The sequence below is a fragment of the Phyllobates terribilis genome, unplaced genomic scaffold, assembly GCF_046119375.1.
Source record: "Phyllobates terribilis strain yellow unplaced genomic scaffold, ASM4611937v1 Scaffold_691__1_contigs__length_813055, whole genome shotgun sequence".
Classification (NCBI taxonomy): Eukaryota; Metazoa; Chordata; class Amphibia; order Anura; family Dendrobatidae; genus Phyllobates; species Phyllobates terribilis.
The window spans coordinates 399,945-420,564 of NW_027363451.1; the positions used below are offsets into that span (position 1 = coordinate 399,945).

Consider the following 20,620-nt stretch of genomic DNA (forward strand, 5'->3'; position numbering starts at 1 on the left):
AGTACAATGGCAGCATGTGATCTGCTGAGTCAGGAGATATGACTCTGCCAAATACATTTATATATATTTTCTGTTTGAGGTTGGGGATCAATTACAGCTATTGCTGTGGCACCTGTGATTTCTATCTACACCATTGTGTATAGGATAATAGAGTATAATAAAGTTGTTATGGATGTGACTTAACTAACATTGTGCAGTGAATGTGTTTTCCCTATAGTGACGAATTCTTGCTGGTAAAACTGTGATATTTTTATTTCATATTAAAACTTTTTTAAAAGTTTAAGCAACTCTCATCAGTGCGATCATACACCATACAAGCCTCTGATTGCTCAGGTGATGCACTGTACTACTGTAGTGCCGTGTATTATCCCTGCCTGTCTGTGTAATACTAACGGCCCCATACACATGAGATAAGGGATGGCTAAACGGTTATTTGGCAGACGACATATCTCTCCAGACACCCCCATACGCACACATATTCCAGCTTTCCTGTGGGCAGCATGAGAGAGTCGCCTCCAGACTCCTCTAGCGGAGGGTTATCTACAGCAGTGGTCCCCAACCTTTTTTGCACCAGGGACCGGCTTGAAGCAAGATCATTTTTCCATGGCCCAGCAAAGAGGGGGTGGGGTGGGCGGGGCTTTGGTCATATGGGGGCGGGGTAATGGAGGGATTTGGAGTTTAGTGCATACTTATCATATAGTGTAGACCAGGTCCCCGCCAGGAGCTATGCCAGGAGCCCCACATAATGTGCTGTGCCAGGAGCCGCATCACTGAGGCCCCATCACGCCCTGCAGCAGGACAGGGCAGCTGTCCTGACAGCTGCTGTTCAGCTGCATTTACTTCATCCCAGGGGCGGACACAGACTGTAGTGGGCCCCTGTGCAAGAAATTTTTTGGGGCCCCCCCCTGCCCTTCATAAGGCAACAAAGTTATGTAAACATAACCCCCCCCCATGTGCATCTCTCACCCCCCCATGTGCAGCTCACCCCCCGTGCATCTCTCATCCCCCTCCGTGTATCTCTCATCCCCCTCCGTGCATCTCTCATCCACCCCCCGTGCATCTCTCATCCACCCCCCGTGCATCTCTCATCCACCCCCCGTGCATCTCTCATCCACCCCCCGTGCATCTCTCATCCACCCCCCGTGCATCTCTCATCCACCCCCCGTGCATCTCTCATCCACCCCCCGTGCATCTCTCAATCCACCCCCCGTGCATCTCTCAATCCACCCCCCGTGCATCTCTCAATCCACCCCCCGTGCATCTCTCAATCCACCCCCCGTGCATCTCTCAATCCACCCCCCGTGCATCTCTCAATCCACCCCCCGTGCATCTCTCAATCCACCCCCCGTGCATCTCTCAATCCACCCCCCGTGCATCTCTCAATCCACCCCCCGTGCATCTCTCAATCCACCCCCCGTGCATCTCTCAATCCACCCCCCGTGCATCTCTCAATCCACCCCCCGTGCATCTCTCATCCACCCCCCGTGCATCTCTCAATCCACCCCCCGTGCATCTCTCAATCCACCCCCCGTGCATCTCTCAACCCCCCCCGTGCATCTCTCAACCCCCCCCGTGCATCTCTCAACCCCCCCCCGTGCATCTCTCAACCCCCCCGTGCATCTCTCAACCCCCCCCGTGCATCTCTCAACCCCCCCCCGTGCATCTCTCATCCCCCCCCCGTGCATCTCTCAACCCCCCCCTGTGCATCTCTCATCTCTCAACCCCCCCCTGTGCATCTCTCATCTCTCCCCTCCCCCCATGTGCATCTCTCATCTCTCCCCTCCCCCCCATGTGCATCTCTCATCTCTCCCCTCCCCCCCATGTGCATCTCTCATCTCTCCCCTCCCCCCATGTGCATCTCTCATCTCTCCCCTCCCCCCATGTGCATCTCTCATCTCTCCCCTCCCCCCCATGTGCATCTCTCATCTCTCCCCTCCCCCATGTGCATATCCCATTCCCCCCACTCCTAGTTAATTGTATTTAAAAAAAAATAAAACTTGTTATACTTACCCCCATGCGATCCCTGCAGAATCCTGGCGCTCGTCCAAATCGCTGACACCAGGTTCTCCTGCCTTCCGGTCATGTGACGGCGCCGTCACATGACCGGAAGTCAGAGGAATTATGAGATGTCCTGGACCCGGCGCTTTGCATGGGGCCGGGGGCCCCATGAGGAGAGAGACTCACAAGAGGGGGGCTCCGAGGGGGCTCCTACCGGCCCGGGCCCCATACTGGAGTCAGGGCAGTCATGCCCTGATGGCGGCCCTGCTGGAGGCTGGAGGGGCCCCCTCTCCCTCGGGGCCCCCATTCAATGAACCGGCTGCACGGGCGGTAGTTCCGCCCCTGCTTCATCCTGCTTCAGGACCTGTGGTGACATCACAGTTATGTACCTTGATGTCATCACAGGTCCTCTACAGGTCTACCCTGCGGGAGTCTAGAACAGCGGGCAGCATCCACCCCACACAGTGTGCTCTGAGCCACCGCAGACCAGAGCACACTGTCAATGTTTAGTGATTGTCTGTGGCGGTGCCGCGGACCGGCTGAAAAAACCCCAACGGCCCTGTCCTGGTCGGCGGTTGGGGACCTCTGATCTACAGGAAGAACAAACTGATTAGCCTCTGAAATTCAGGATGCCAAATCCTTCTCTGCCCTGACATCATCTGTCGGGAGGCCCCCAAATACATTATATAGTCGACCAAACCCCCCGAAATCAGTGCTTTCATGTAACTTTAGTCTAAAGTGTATGGGGGCATTAAAAGGTAACTTATTGGACATTGCCTCTGGCCTGGCCTAATAGACTTTCATGGATTGCAGGCCCAGACACCATTAATAGGCATTTAAGTATCATAGCTACTAGGCAGCCCCATACTATCGTGTACTTGGGGGAGGAGGGGAATTCAGCTGAACTTTCTCAAACCTTCTTAGATGCCATGTTTGTTTTGGACAGCAGCAAGTGGTTAAGCTGCCAGTGTTTTTGTTGCGGCTGCACCTGTGCCATCCCTGCGGTGTACATCTATGTTCTAGGGCCAAAAGAGTTATTTAAAAAAAAAAAAAAATGTTTAATGTGTTAAAAAATAACCAAATGTGTGTTATTATTATATCGCCATTTATTCCATGCCGCTTTACATGTGATCGGGGTATACACAGCAAAAACAATTACAATAATCTTGAACAATACAAGTCAGCAACTGGTACAAGAGGAGAGAGGACCCTGCCCGCGAGGGCTCACAATCTACAAGGGATGGGTGAGGATACAGTAGGTGAGGGTAGAGCTGTTTGTGCATCGTTATGGTGGAGCGATGGTTACAGCAGGTTGTAGGCTTGTTGGAAGAGGTGGGTCTTCAGGTTCCTTTTGAAGGTTTCCACGGTAGGCGAGAGTCTGATATGTTGGGGTAGAGAGTTCCAGAGTAGGGGGGAAGCACGGGAGAAATCTTCTATGCGATTGTGGGAAGAGGAGATAAGAGGGGAGTAGAGAAGATCTTGTGAGGATTGGAGGTTGCGTGCAGGTAAGTATCGGGAGACTAGGTCACAGTTGTATGGAGGAGACAGGTTGTGGATGGCTTTGTATGCCATGGTTAGGGTTTTGAACTGGAGTCTCTGCGTGATGGAGAGCCAGTGAAGGGATTGATAGAGATGAGAGGCCGGGGGAATAGCAGGGGGTCTGGTGGATTAGTTGGGCAGCAGAGTTTAGGATAGATTGGAGGGGTGGGAGAGTGTTAGATGGGAGGCCACAGAGCAGGAGGTTGCAGTAGTCCAGGCGGGAGATGATGAGGGCATGCACTAGTGTTTTTGCAGATTCTTGGTTGAGGAATGTGTGTATCTGGGAGATTTTTTTGAGTTGGAGTCAGCAGGAAGTGGAAAGGGCTTGGATATGTGGTTTGAATGAGAGATCAGAGTCCAGGGTTATGCTTTTTCATGTTTTTTTCATTTTACAAGAATTGTTGGTGCCAATTTTCTTTTGAAACATTTTAATATCTGCTTTTTTCTGGTGTTTTTATTGTAATATAGGAAAACCTAAGGCCAGAAATAAACCCCATAAAATACTGTACATGCAGACTTTGGTATCAAATAATTTATGTCCGTGGTATTTGTGCAAACAAGAAAGTTTTATAAAAGCCTCAAACTTCTGTGTGTGAATCAGACATGATAATAGAAGATTACAGTTTGGGGAAGACGGGAAACATTCATATAGACGGCCAGTGGTGATGTAGTCAGTGACTTACTCTGGCCAAATATCTGTCTAGAGCCGTATTATAAGATAAAGATGTCGTCCTCATCATGAAGTAGTTATTTCTCATGTCACGTGTAATGAATATCTCCTGCAGTATTACTAATGCTGATCCCAGTGTCAGTAAATGAGATGAGAATTAGTGTTATGGAAGATGAGTCTATGAGAAACGTATTCAGCTGCCGACTCCGAGGAAGAAACTGCTTGTTGTCTGTGGCCTAAAATATATAGGTTTTATTAGTAGATGTAAAGAAGAAAACTAGATACTGTAAAGTAATAAATCTCATATCTCCAGTAATTGTATTATTACACTGAATTCTTTATGATGTTACATTTTTATCTTTTTCTCATTCAGGTCTCTACAATATCAGATCATCTCAGTGAATATCTTCTACAAAAGGGAATTTTACTGATTTACCCAACAAATATGGATATGGACAGAGACAAGATGGCGGAGAAGATATTGCACCTCACCCTAGAGATCCTCTTCCGGCTTACTGGAGAGGTGAGAGATTCTGATGACGTCACATTACATCATTCTTATCTATGGGAATAACAGATGGACAGAACTGGAGAGGTGAGGACTCTGGAAATGTCTGGAGTGAGATTTATTAATGTGTCTCTCCACAATCAGGATTACACAGTAGTGAAGAAGACCTCTAGTGAGCGCTGTCAGGACCCTGTGTCTGAGGGATGGGGAAGACCCCTGAGCCCAATCACAGGGCCTCCATTTCACCCCCTGATACATGAGGACATCAGTGACCAGAAGATCCTAGAACTCACTTACAAGATGATTGAGCTGCTGACTGGAGAGGTGACACTGCTGGGAATGCTGGGACATTATACAGTAACGCTATGGAGGGATCGGGGGGGGTGATGGTATCATTGTATGTGTCAGGTTCCTATAAGGTGTCAGGATGTCTCCGTCTATTTCTCCATGGAGGAGTGGGAGTATTTAGAAGGACACAAAGATCTGTACAAGGACATCATGATGGAGGTTCCCCAGCCCCTCACATCACCAGGTAATAGGATTAAATACACACGGCCTATAATTATCTGTATGTAAAGAATGAATTCAGTCCCTGTATGTGTTTCCTCCAGATCTATCCAGTAAGAGGACAACACCAGAGAGATGTCCCCGTCCTCTTCTTCCACAGGACTGTAAACAAGAAGATCCCAAGGTTCCTCAGGATCATCAGGTAGATGGAGAGAAGGTGTCATGAGATCTCCCCTATGATGTGTAGACGGCTGTGAAGGTCTTGTGCTCAGTCTTGTTTTATCCACCATTATTATATGTTTTATACTTGTGTAATGAGAACGGTGGAGATGGCAGGATTAGAGCTGATCATAGATGTGACTTCTCCATCTGTCTGTGACTTTTATAATATTTGTTTCAGGGTGAAGATCTGACCCATATTAATACTACAGAGACATATGTGAGGGGTGATGAGTGGTGTAAGGAGGAGATTCCTACATATGACTACCCAGGTGAGTAGTGACCACTAAATGCCGAAAAGTCACAGATTCTTCTCAGTCACTAGATGTGGTTATCTTCTCTTCGGTGTAATCCGTTCATATCACAATCAATCAGTCACCCTTTTCCTGCTAAACCAAAACTGTCCCCATTACTTTGAGCGTTGACAGTCCTGTTGGAGTGAGACATGTTCCGACCAGAGCTTACAGTCCGGAGAACGCACCCTACCCCCTGGGATTAGTAGACGCTGACCCTTACCTTCACAGGTCCCTAAACCGCAAAGCAAAATGACAGCGTACGTAAAATTTGCTGACAACATAGACAATCATGTGAACAAAAATATAATCCGTATGGTGGGCCTTGCTTTTATGACGAGACCCCAGTCCAAGTCCTTTTTATTTATATGCTCAAATATAAACCATAGTCACAAAAACACAAGAAATATAATAGAATTATATATTTTCTCCTTTCTTTTTCTATTTAAACACTTCCCTGACACTCCCCCATTCAGAGAAGAGAAAAGAAGAGAAAACCCTTCAATCAATAATTCTTGCCCATATTTCTTAAATTCTTTTGCTCCTACTTATTCCAGCTTTTCATTTATTGTGATGTGCAACTTTGCCTAAGCTGCTGTTAGAAAATTATATTTTTCTAAGTTATCCAGTTCTTAAAAATAAAACCCCTTGCAGATAATAACTGTGAAGTAATTAGATCCTTAGTAGGAAAATCCATCCTGACTCCTATAAAAAAAAAAATGAAATGACAAAACAATATTCAGCCTCTCAGCAACAAATGTGTTAACTGGTTCCCAAAATTCCCTAATTTCCCGGCAGTCCCAATACACATAAGATAGATCTGCCGCCTCTGAGTTATGATGTTTTTAATTGTAAGTTTTTGTATATAAATATTACAATACACAAAAGTATCCCCACTAGTCCCAAATCCCTCCCGCCCCAACAAAATACAACAAGATATATTAAAGTGCAACATAATCAGTAAAGTAGATTCACGGTTCAGTAAAGGATAGGGAGGCCGGAATGACCTCTAGTTGTGCTCAAAAGTTTACATACCCCGGCAGAATTTTTCCTTTCTTGGCCTTATTTCAGAGAATATGAATGATAACAAGAAACCTTTTTCTCCACTCATGGTTATTGGTTGGGTGAAGCCATTTATTGTCAAACTACAGTGTTTTCTCTTTTTAAATCTTAATGACAACCAAAAACATCCAAATGACCCTGATCAAAAGTTCACATACCCTGGTGATTTTGGCCTGATAACATGCACAGAATTTGACACAAATGGGTTTGAATGGCTACTAAAGGTAACATCCTCTCCTGTGACCTGTTTGCTTGTAATCAGTGTGTGTGTGTGTATAAAAGCTGAGTGAGTTTCTGGGATCCAGACAGACTCTTGCATCTTTCATCCAGCCAGTGACGTTTCTGGATTGTGAGTCATGAGGAAAGCAAAAGAATTGTCAGTGGATCTACGGGAAAAGGTAGTTGAACTGTATAACAGATGAAAGGGATACAAAAAGATATCCAAGGAATTGATAATGCCAGTCAGCAGCGTTCAAACTATGATTAACAAATGGAAAAATCAGGGGCTCTGTAAAAACCAAACCACGGTCAGGTAGACCAACAATAATTTTGGCCACAACTGCCAGGAAAATTGTTTGGGATGCAAAGAAAAACCCACAAATAACATCAGCTGAAATTCAGGACTCTCTGAAAACTAGCGGTGTGGCTGTTTCAAGATGTACAATAAGGAGGCACTTGAAGAAAAATGGGCTGCATGGTCGAGTCGCCAGATGAAAGCCATTACTGTGCAAATGCCACAAAGTATCTCACCTACAATACGCCAAACATCACAGAGACAAGCCTCAAGACTTCTGGAACAAGGTAATTTGGAGTGATGAGACCAAAATTGAACTTTTTGGCCACAAGCATAAATGTTACATTTGGAGAGAGGTCAACAAGGCCTATGATGAAAGGAACACCATTCCTACAGTAAAGCTCGGAGGTGGATCGCTGATGTTTAGGGGATGTGTGAGCTACAAAGGCACAGGAAACTTGGTAAAAGTTGAAGGAAAGATGAATGCAGCACGTTATCAGCAAATACTGGAGGCAAATTTGCACTCATCAGCCCGGAAGCTGCGCATGGGAAGTACTTGGACGTTCCAACATGACAACGATCCAAACCACAAGGCCAAGTTGACCTGTCATTGGCTACAGCAGAACAAAGCGAAGGTTCTGGAGTGGCCATCTCAGTCTCCTGACCTCAATATCATTGAGCCATTCTGGGGAGATCTGAAGCGCGCAGTTCATGCTAGACAGCCCAGGAATTTACAGGAACTGGAGGCTTTTTGCCAAGAAGAATGGGCAGCTTTACCATCTGAGAAAATAAAGAACCTTATCCACAACTACCACAAAAGACTTCTAGCTGTCATTGATGCTAGAGGGGGCTATACACCGTATTATGAACTGGGGTATGTAGATTTTTGATGAGGGCCATTTGGATGTTTTTGGTTGTCATTATGATTTAAAAAGAGGAAACACAGTAGTTTGACAATAAATGGCTTCACCCAATCAATAACCATGGGTGGAGAAAAAGTTTTTTTGTTATCATTCATATTCTCTGAAACAAGGCGAAGAAAGGAAAAATTCAGCCGGGGTATGTAAACTTTTGAGCTAATATAGTACAAATAACATCGATATCACATGTATACCTTCAGGAATTCTATATTATAGGATTTAGAAGCTTAAAAGAGACCTAGACATTATCTTTGCAGTTCTCGCGAAGCACAACCAGATCTATCAATCCAAAAGGCCCATCGTTTTTCAAATTTAGTGATAGCATTTCTCTTGAGATATTTCTTTCCAAGTTTAGGAGAAAGTTAATCTTGTTTATGGATTCTGGGATTCTGGGGGTCTGGTCTTTTATCCAGTGTTGAGCTATTAATTTCTTGGCCATATATAACATTTGAGAAACAGCAGATTTACCATATTCATCAATAACTAAATCTTTAATAAACCCAATATGCATACCAAAGGAGTGACGTCTATTTGTACTAAGTAAATTCTGTTTATAGTGTCTTGTACGCCCTTCCAAAAGGATTCCAAGTTAAAACAAGACCAAAGCATATGTAATAAGTCTGCTGAGTTTGTCTTACATCTAGCACAGTGAATGTGGTCTAAGCCCACTATCAAATAGCAATTTATGTGTTCTATAAACTTGATGCATCACCTATAGCTGGGAGAGTCTGTGAAGTTCCCTTAATCCCTTTACCCCCGAAGGTGGTTTGCACGTTAATGACCGGGCCAATTTTCACAATTCTGACCACTGTCACTTTATGTGGTTATAACTCTGAAAAGCTTTGAAGGATCCCGCTGATTCTGAGATTGTTTTTTCGTGACATCTTGTACTTCATAATAGTGGTAAAATGTATTTGATATGACATGCATTACTTGGTGAAAAAAAATCGGAAATGTGAAGAAAATGTTGAAAATCATGATCCACCCGCTTCTGTTAACATGTTAAATGCTGCTGTCAATCTCTGACAGCAGAACTTAACAGCGCCGCGCCGGAAGCGCGTCACTTACCCCGCCCATCGGTGACCCCGTCACGTGATCGCGGGTCACCGATGGGTCGGCATGACAACCCTGGGTCTGCTGAAGAGCCCAGTGGTTTCATGTAAAGACCGCTATGAGCGCCACCTAGCAGTCGATCCTCATTACTGCTACATAGAGGTGATCTGTTCATCACCTCTATGTAGCAGAGGCGATCAGGCAGTTGCTGCTTCTAGTCTCCTATGGAGACTATAGAAGCATGCAAAAAGTTTAAAAAAAAGTTTTTAAAAATATTATTTTTTTTTTTTAAAATAAAGTTTAAATCACCCCCCTTTTGCCCCATTCAAAATAAAATAATAAAAAATAAACCCCACATAAACATATTTGGTACCGCCGCGTTCAGAATCGCCCGATCTATCAAGGTAAAAAAAGAATTAATCCGATCGGTAAACGGCGTAATGAGAAAAAAATTCCAAACGGCAGAATTTTTTTGGCCACCGCAACATTGCAAAACAATGCAATAACGGGCGATCAATACATTGTATCTACCCCAAAATGGTATCAATAAAAACATCAGCCCGGCGCGCAAAAAATAAGCCCTCACCCAGCCCCAGATCCCGAAAAATGGAGACTCTACGAGTCTCAGAAAATGGCGCCATTTTTTTTTTTTTTTAAGCAAATTAGCAAATTTTGGATTTTTTTTCCACCACTTAAATAGAAAAGAACCTATACATGTTTGGTGTCTACGAACTCGTAATGTCCTGGAGAATAATAATGGCAGGTCTGTTTTATCATTTAGTGAACGTGGAAAGAAAAAAAAAAAAAACAACTGTGGAATTGCATTTTTTTTGCAATTTCACCGCACTTGGATTTTTTTTCCCGTTTTCTCGTACACAATATGGTAAAATTAGCAATTGCATTTAAAAGTACAACTCGTCCCGCACAAAAATAAGCCCTCACATGGCCATATTGGCCAAAAAATAAAAACGGCATGGCTCTGGGAACAAGGGGAGCAAAAACCGAAAATGCAAAAACTGAAAATCCCAAGGTCGCGAAGGGGTTAATAACCCTTCAGGTGCGTCACAGGAATTTTTGGAATGTGGAAGAAAACCATGAACATTTAACTTTTTTTCACAAAAATTTAAATTTAGACCCTATTTTTTTTATTTTTGCAAGGGTAACAGGAAAAAAATGGAACAAAAACTTTGTTGTGCAATTTCCCCTGAGCATGCAGATACACCAAATGTGGGGGAAAACCACTGTTTGGGCGCACGGCAGGGTTCGGAAGGGAAGGAGCGCCATTTGACTTTTTGAATGTAAAATTTGCTTGAATAATTAGCGGACGTCATGTTGCGTTTGGAGAGCCCCTGATGTGCCTAAGCAGTGGAAACCCCCCACAAGTGACCCCATTTTGGAAACTAGACCCCTCAGGGAACTTATCTAGATGTGTAGTGAGCACCCTGAACCCCCAGGTGCTTCACAGAATTTTATAATATTGAGCCGTAATAATAAAGTTTTCACATTTTTCCCACGAAAATGTTTTTCTGACTCAAATTTTGCATTTTCATAAGCATAACAGGAGAAATTGTACCAAAGCATTTGTTGTGCAATTTCTCCTGAGTACGCCGATACCCCATATGTGGGGAAGAACTACTGTTTGGGCATACAGCAGGGTTCGGAAGGGAAGGAGCGCCATTTGATTTTTTAAATGTAAAATTTGCTTGAATAATTAGAGGACGCCATGTCACATTTGGGAAGGCCCTGATGTGCCTTAAAAGTGGAAGCCACCCACGTGTGACCACATTTTGGAAACTAGACCCCTCAAGGAACTCCTCTAGATGTGTGGTGAGCACCTTGAACCCCCAGGTATTTCACAGAAGTTTATAATGTAGACCCGTGAAAATAAAAAAAAATCTAACTTTTTCCACAAAAAATGATATTTTAGCCCCAATTTTTTTATTTTGACAAGGGTAAGAAGAGACCCCAAAAATTGTTGCACAATTTGTGCTGAGTACGCCGATACCATATAAGGCTATGTGCCCACAATGCAGAATTGAAGTAGAAAATTTCCGCAGCATTTCTGCATGTCATTGGCCGTAAAAATGCTTGCGGATTTTACACGCGTTTTTTAAGCGTTTTTGCAGCGTTTTACATGCGGATTTGCCATGCGTTTTTCAAATGCATTGAGTAGTCAAATGCCCATGCGGAAACACACAAATAATGGACATGCTGCAGATTTTTTCGCACAGAAAATCCGCTGCGGAAAATTCCGCAGCATGTGCACAGAACATGTAGATTTTCATTGGGGACCATGGGGCACATATCACCAAGTGTTTTAAAAGCGTTTCCGCTGAGGAAATTCCACAGCTAAAAAAACACTTGAAAAATGCATCGTGGGCACGCAGCCTATGTGTGGAAAAAACACTGTTTGGACACATGGCAGGGTTCAGAAGGGAAAGAGCACTGTGTGACTTTTTGAACGCAAAATTGAAATCGAGAGCGGACGCCATGTCGCGTTTGGAGAGCCCCTGATATGCCTAAACAGTGCAACCTCCCCCACAACAAGTGACCCCATTTTGGAAACTAGACCCCTCAAGGATATTATCAAGGGGTATAATGAACATTTTGAACCCAGAGGTACGACACAGAATTTGACAACATTAGGTCATCATGTTGAATAAGTTGTCATTAGTCTTGAGCGCAAGTGCTCGCTACTTGAGTTTGCATCAGGTACACTCGGGTATGCACCAAGTATCGTGGGTGCTTGAGTGACATATTCGAGCCCCCACCTTGCATGTTTCATGGTTTTTAGACACCCAGAAACAACCATGCGGGGATTGCCCGTGTATGGCAGGCAATTCCCACGTGTTTTTTTTTTTTTAGCTGTATAACAAACGCAAAACATATGGGGCGGAGACTCGAGCATGTCACTTGAGCACCCGCGATACTAGGCGCATACCCGAGCACCTGATGCAGTCAAGTAGCGAGCACTTGCGCTCAACACTAGTCACCATATCGTCATTTTTTTTCTTTACTGCTAACCCCAACACAACCCTAACCCCAACCCTAATACAACCCTAACCGTAGGTCTAATCCTAACCCCAACACAACCCTAATCCTAATCGTAACCCTTAAACAACCCTAATCCCAACACAATCCTAACCCTATCCCAAGGAATCCATTCACTATAATGAGGCAGCAAAGTTACTCTGCAGTTCGTCTTGCCTTTGTTTAGCCTTGTCCTTTCAGAGATTTACAAAACTGTGGCCGAGTGCACTTTTATGCACACCTAATAAAAAGCCGGACACTAGGATCACAGGCCAGACGGCGTCGACTGTGCCTCCACCTTCCTCATTACAGGGAATCTTTTGCCAGGGGTTCCGTCTGAATCATTTATTTCAGAGATTTACACGGAAACCCCGGTGTAAGCGCTCAGCGCAGAGTGCAGGATAAATGTGAGCCGAGCCTTACTGCGATTTTTGGGAGGCAGAATGAACAAATCAGCAGCAGGTGAAGAATTGGTTTTATTTATTTTTTACACCGTTCCTCGTGTAGTATAAATGATTAGATTACTTTATTCTTTGGGTCGGTGCGATTACAGCGATACCAGATTTATATAGGATTTTTATGATTGAAAGCTATCATACACTATAAGACTTTTTTTTTGCAAAGACTAGTTTTTGCATTGCCATATTTTGAGAGCTATAATTTTTCCATATTTCGGCTGACAGTCATATAAGGCTTATTTTTTGCGGGACAAGTTGACGTTTTTATTGTTACCATTTTCGGGCATGTGACATTTTTTGATCACTTTCTATTACGATTTTTGGGAGGCAGAATAAACAAAAACCAACAATTTTATAGAAGAATAATTTTTTTTGCATCGCATAACTTTATTTTTCGGCTGATGAAACTGTCTGGCAGCTTGTTTTTTGCAGGACAAGATGACGTCTTCAGTGGTCCCATGTTTATTTACATTCATCTTTTTGATCGCATTCTATTTCACTTTTTGTTCGGCGGTATGATGATGATAAAGCACTGGTTTTTGCCTCTCCTTTTTTTTTTTTTACCGTGTTCACTAAAGGGGTTAACTAGTGGGACATTTTTATAGGTCAGGTCGTTCTGGATGCGGCGATGCCAAATATGTGTGCTTTTATAATTTTTTTTTTCTGAATATTTATTCATGGGTACTAATAGATAGATATAGTACAGACCAAAAGTTTGGACACACCTTCTCATTTAAAGATTTTTCTGTATTTTCATGACTATGAAAATTGTACATTCACACTGAAGGCATCAAAACTATGAATTAACACATGTGGAATTATATACTTAACAAAAAAGTGTGAAACAACTGAAAATATGTCTTATATTCTAGGTTCTTCAAAGTAGCCACCTTTTGCTTTGATGACTGCCTTGCACACTCTTGGCATTCTCTTGATGAGCTTCAAGAGGTAGTCACCGGAAATGGTTTTCACTTCACAAGTGTGCCCTGTCAGGTTTAATAAGTGGGATTTCTTGCCTTATAAATGGGATTGGGACCATCAGTTGTGTTGTGCAGAAGTCTGGTGGATACACAGGTGATAGTCCTACTGAATAGACTGTTAGAATTTGTATTATGCCAAGAAAAAATCAGCCAAGTAAAGAAAAACGAGTGGCCATCATTACTTTAAGAAATGAAGGTCAGTCAGTGCGAAAAATTGGGCAAACTTTGAAAGTGTCCCTAAGTGCAGTTACAAAAACCTTCAAGCACTACAAAGAAACTGGCTCACATGAGGACCGCCCCCGGAAAGGAAGACCAAGAGTCACCTCTGCTTCTGAGGATAAGTTTATCCGAGTCACGAGCCTCAGAAATCGCAGGTTAACAGCAGCTCAGATTAGAGACCAGGTCAATGCCACACAGAGTTCTAGCAGCAGACACATCTCTACAACAACTGTTAAGAGGAGACTTTGTGCAGCAGGCCTTCATGGTAAAATAGCTGCTAGGAAACCACTGCTAAGGACAGGCAACAAGCAGAAGAGACTTGTTTGGGCTAAAGAACACAAGGAATGGACATTAGACCAGTGGAAATCTGTGCTTTGGTCTGATGAGTCCAAATTTGAGATCTTTGGTTCCAACCACCGTGTCTTTGTTCGACGCAGAAAAGGTGAACGGATGGACTCTACATGCCTTTTTCCCACCGTGAAGCATGGAGGAGGAGGTGTGATGGTGTGGGGGAGCTTTGCTGGTGACACTGTTGGGGATTTATTCAAAATTGAAGGCATACTGAACCAGCATGGCTACCACAGCATCTTGCAGCGGCATGCTATTCCATCCGGTTTGCGTTTTAGTTGGACCATCATTTATTTTTCCACAGGACAATGACCCCAAACACACCTCCAGGCTGTGTAAGGGCTATTTGACCAAGAAGGAGAGTGATGGGGTGCTACGCCAGATGACCTGGCCTCCACAGTCACCAGACCTGAACCCAATCGAGATGGTTTGGGGTGAGCTGGACCGCAGAGTGAAGGCAAAAGGGCCAACAAGTGCTAAGCATCACTGGGAACTCCTTCAAGATTGTTGGAAGACCATTTCCGGTGACTGCCTCTTGAAGCTCATCAAGAGAATGCCAAGAGTGTGCAAAGCAGTCATCAAAGCAAAAAGTGGCTACTTTGAAGAACCTAGAATATAAGACATATTTTCAGTTGTTTCACACTTTTTTGTTAAGTATATAATTCCACATGTGTTAATTCATAGTTTTGATGCCTTCAGTGTGAATGTACAATTTTCATAGTCATGAAAATACAGAAAAATCTTTAAATGAGAAGGTGTGTCCAAACTTTTGGTCTGTACTGTGTGTGTATATATATATATATATATATATATATATCTATATCACTGTGTTCCAAATTATTATGCGAATAATATTTTCTCAGATTTTCCCAAATTACCTATATGAATTGCAGTCATTGTAATTTTCCAGTCAAATAACTATTAGAGTACAATTGAAAGGTTTTTGTACAAACTGCCTATGATAACAGTATATTTAAAAAAAAAAAAAACCTCAAACTGCACTCAAAATGCATGTTCCAAATTATTATGCACAGCAGAGTTTTCAACCTTTTCATTTTAATAAAGAACAAAAAATGGTCATTTTTGAAATTATAAGCATTAGCAGGTTATTACAAACTGAAATCAAACAGTTTTCAACTCAAAACTTTCTTCTAGGTGATGTTACATTTGCACATAGGACCCCTTGTTCGAAAGGAGCTTCTGAACTCTCTCGTCCATTGAATTTGTCAGGTTTTGGATGGTTTCTGCTTTAATTGTTTTGCATGAGGACAGAATACCCTCCCAGAGCTGTTGCTTAGATGTAAACTGCCTCCCGCCATCATAGACACTCCTTTTAACGATGCTCCAGAGGTTCTCAATGGGGTTGAGGTCAGGGGAGCATGGGGGCCACACCATAAGTTTGTCCCCTTTTATGCCCATAGCAGCCAGAGATGCAGATGTGTTATGTGCAGCATGAGACGGGGCATTATCATGCATGAAATGATCTTGATGGTCCAGATGGATGGAGTGGAGGATGACTGGTTGATGGACACCCCATGCAAACACGGCTACGGTGCTAACAAGGAGGAGGTCGAGTAATGTTTTGGGCTGGAATCATGGGGAGAGAGATTGTTGGCCCTTTTAGGATCCCTGAAGGGGTAAAGATGAACTCCATAATGTATGTTGAGTTTCTCAAACAGCACTTCCTTCCATGGTTCAAGAAGAAGAACAGTGCATTCCGCAGCAAGATCATTTTCATGCAGTGATGGGTGTCAGCTGTCAAAATCAGCTGACACTTGCGATCCACCAAATGTAATAATTATTACTTATAATGTCTAAAAGGGGTTAATGATTACGTAAAGGAGCCAGGAGTAGAACGATAGAGCTTAGGGGTAAATAAGTTAGGTATCAGGGCAGAGACATAAGGAATATATGTCCCCAAATAGATGAGTATAAAGGCATGTTAGGTATAGGGCAGAGACATATCAGCAATATAGGGCCCCACTCAGATAAGTAATGAAGCTTATTAAGTAACAGGGCAGAGACATATAGGGAGTACAGGTGCCCAAACCGATCAGTATAGAAGCATGTTGTATGATCTTGCCAGGTGGCTTGCCTGTCTGCACAAAGTGTGCTGGGTGGCTACCTTTAATGGAGCTGTGAACTGGCATTCCGGCGCTCCTGCTCCTTCGTCTCGTGCATCTGTCTCAGGTTGCGGCTGGAGGGTTTAGGTAAGTTTCCGCAATTACTGCCGAACTGGAAGTGCGTGCGTCAAACCCGCCCACTGGAAGTTGTGTCACGGGCGGGTGACATGGCACAGGGACTGGGTCTGTTGGGTAGTGCCTGCTCACTGTATGGCCGTGTCACATGTAGCGTAACCATTGCGATGGGCAAAGTCCGCGCTTGTGCTGTAGGTTATATGCGATAGTTTTGTTATATTGTCATCACGGTGTGTGGATGAGGGGCAAAAGTGAGGTTTATCTTGGTGGGGGAAAAAAACTGCTTCTTTTGGTTGGATCAAATGGTGACCTGGATTAAAGCAATAATGGAGAGGGATGTAGGAAATGTATGGAGTCTTGTATGAACCTATACAGTGTGAGGGTATGTCCCTTGTATGTACTTAGATTTGCAAGAATGACACATAGGTGCTGTGTGTAAGAGGGGGAGGGTGAAGGGGTGGAGGAGATCTGAGTGGGAGGGCAGGGGAGAGGGGAAGGGGTTTCAGGCACTCCCTTGGAGAGGGGGAGTAGGAGTGGGTTATAGAGCTGATCTGGCGTGTCTGAAAAAAAGATCAGGTTAGCCAATCTATTTCATGGTTGAGAGCCTTGAGGGACAGTGTATGAAGGGCGTGGATCTAGAACCACTCCCGCTGTTTAAGGATTTTAATAAAGTTATCACCTTGTCTGGGTCTGGATACTTGTTCGATCACCTGGAACCTGAGTTGTTATACTGTATACCTGGCGAAATGATAGGGTAGTAGTAACCAGGTTTTGCCACAACGGATAGTGGATTTGTGTTTGACAATGCGGTCCCTGATGTGTTGAATAGTTTTCCATACGTATTGTAGACCACATGGGCATTTGACTACATATACCATGAAGTTAGATTCTCTGCAGAATGAATGAGGCCACGTATGGTGACAGAAGCAGATGCCGCAGGAGCAGATCCCAGAGGTGATGAGACCCACCATTTGCAGAAGCCCTAATATGACAAAATGACAGAAAATCAGAGCAGTAGAAATCCCCAGAAAGTGACTCCGTTTTGGAAATTATAACCCTCAGGAAATGAATCTATAGGAGTAGTGACTATTTTGACTCCACAACCACTTTCTGGAAATTTGCACGCCTGGATGTTGCGAGACTGAAAATTGCAAATATATTATTTTATTGCCCAACACATAGTGTTCATATTGTACTCCAGGAGATACACACACACACACACACACACACACACACACACACACACACACACACACACACACACACACACACACACACACACACACACACTATAAATTAAGTGGGTTCTTCTTACTAGAGTAATGCCAAATATATGGATGCTAAATGTGGTTTGGGCACGCTGCAAGGCTCAGAAGCAAGGGGGAGACTTGAGAGATATTGCTGAATTGGGTTATGGAAGCCATGTTGCTTTTCAGGAGCATTTGAGACCATAATAATGTAGAAACTTCAGTTTTTACACTGGCAGATGATGGACCACGCTCTACTGGTTCATGCTATGAGGTTTTAAATTAGACTGTGAACTGTCAGTGTCTTAGTGAATAATTCAATGTTATTACGTAACTTGCCATTTCTACAGACAGTTTAAATGTTCAGAAATATAAAATTCAAGGATATTTTCTTCAAAAATAATAATTGGTTTTATTCTTGGCAGATGACTGTACCAGGAGATCAGAGGGACAGCTGACCTCTTCAATTTCTAAATCAGATGATCTTGAGATCCCACAGGATACAATTGAAGTGAATGCCATTACTCCAGATTTACCATCATCCCTTCACAACAAAGATTTGTCATCGGATTCTTTAAAACAGGTCCTGACTTCTGATTCATTACCGACTACTAAGGAAAATCACAGTCACAAAAGAGGCATTAACAGACGAACTGCTCCTAAACGAAAGAAGCCATTTTCACAGTCAGAATATGGAAATAGTTTTCCCCTCAAAAAGTATTTTCTTAAACATCAAAAAATGTACACAGGAGACAATCGAATTTCCTGTTCCAATTGTGGGAGATGTTTTAACCAGAAATCGGATCTTGTTAGTCACCAGAGAACTCATACATTGGAGATGCCATTTTCATGTTTAAAATGTGGGAAATGTTTTGTAAAGAAAATATATCTTCTCAGACACAAGAGAACCCACACAGAAGAGAAGCCTTTTTTATGTTCCAAATGTGGGAAATGTTTTAAATGGAAAAGAAATTTTGATACCCACCAGAGAACCCACACAGGGGAGAAGCCATTTTCATGTTCAGAATGTGGAAAATGTTTTGTGCAGAAAATATCTCTTCTCAGTCACCAGAGAACCCACAAAGAAGAGAAGCCTTTTTCATGTTCAGAATGTGGGAAATGTTTTAAATGGAAAGCAAATCTTGATGGCCACCAGAGAACCCACACAGGGGAGAAGCCTTTTTCATGTTCAGAATGTGGGAAATCTTATACATCGATAACAAATCTTTTCGCACATCAGAGAACTCACACAGGGGAGAAGCCATTTTCATGTTCAGAATGTGGGAAATGTTTTGCAAAGAAATCAAATCTTATCAAGCATCTGCGAACTCACACAGGGGAGAAGCCATTTCCATGTTCAGAATGTGGGAAATGTTTTGTAAATAAATCAGATCTTATCAGACATCACAAAACTCACACAGGGGAGAAGCCTTTTTTATGTTCAGAATGTGGAAAATGTTTTAAACATGAATCAGATGTTGTTAAACACCAAAGAACCCACACAGGGGAGAGGCCATTTTCATGTTCAGAATGTGGGAAATGTTTTATAGCGACATCAAATCTAATCAGACATCAGAGAACCCACACAGGGGAGAAGCCATTTTCATGTTCAGAATGTGGAAAATGTTTTAACCAGAAATGTTATTTTGTTAAGCACCAGAGAACCCACACAGGGGAGAAGCCTTTTTCATGTTCAGATTGTGGGAAATGTTTTAACCAGAAATCAAATCTTATCAAACATCAAAGAACTCACACAGGGGAGAAGCCTTTTTCATGTTCAGAATGTGGGAAATATTTTACACGGAAATCAACTCTTAATAAACATCAGAGAAGTCACACAGGGGAGAAGCCTTTTTCATGTTCAGAATGTGGGAAATGTTTTAACCAGAAATCAAATCTTATCCAACATCAAAGAACTCACACAGGGGAGAAGCCTTTTTCATGTTCAGAATGTGGGAAATGTTTTAACCAGAAATCAAATCTTATCAAACATCAAAGAACTCACACAGGGGAGAAGCCATTTTCATGTTCAGAATGTGGGAAATATTTTACACGGAAATCAACTCTTAATAAACATCAGAGAAGTCACACAGGGGAGAAGCCTTTTTCATGTTCAAAATGTGGGAAATGTTTTAACCAGAAAGCGCATCTTGATAGCCACGAGAGAACCCACACAGGGGAGAATGACTCAACTACACCCAACTGGTCTCTGTATACACTAGAAAGGCCCTAGCTGCACAACTTAAAACACCACCTCGGACCTAACTACCAAATAGACAGTTGAGGAGTTTCTCGTATTTCCTGAGGAACCAGAGGGGAGTCTGCAACACACTGTCAACAAGGGGAAAGAAAAGTGTGACATAAGATATGAAAAACCCTGAGTGAGAAACTAAAACACATTCATATAGGGCAAAGAAGGCAAGCTAATGAGAACCAAAAATAAAAGGAGCAAGTATAACTTCCCAGAAACCTAACAGTGGTAGAAGGAAAAGGTACTGGGAGAGAAAGCAAACTGACCAGGAGGATTATTTCACCTTTGTGGTGAAAATTACAAAATTCATCTTCGCCCACAATTATTAGAATTTGATAACATAACAATATATATCTACAAGAGACTGGTACAGCAATAGGAAGTAACATGGCTCCACAGTACGCAAATCTTTTAATGGCCAAGCTTGAAAGTGACTTCTTGTTCACATGTCCCATCAGGGCTCTTGCCTACTACCATTACTTTGATGATATTTTAATCATCTGGACGGAATCTGAGCAACAGCTTAAGACGTTCCATGAGCACTTTAATCAATTTTATCTCACCATTGTTAAATATTAATTATGGATATTCATTTTATTCTTAATT

The 20,620-nt window shown here is 42.9% G+C and overlaps 1 protein-coding gene across 1 annotated transcript in view; it reads left to right on the top strand.

Moving 5' to 3' along the window:
* Positions 1-20,620, top strand: part of LOC141235839 (uncharacterized) — a 100,779-nt gene that overhangs the window by 17,231 nt on the left and 62,928 nt on the right. The window contains 4 exon segments of the mRNA XM_073668190.1: positions 4,581-4,730; positions 4,860-5,039; positions 5,124-5,247; positions 5,327-5,441. Coding sequence (XP_073524291.1) covers positions 4,581-4,730; positions 4,860-5,039; positions 5,124-5,247; positions 5,327-5,441 — 569 coding nt within the window.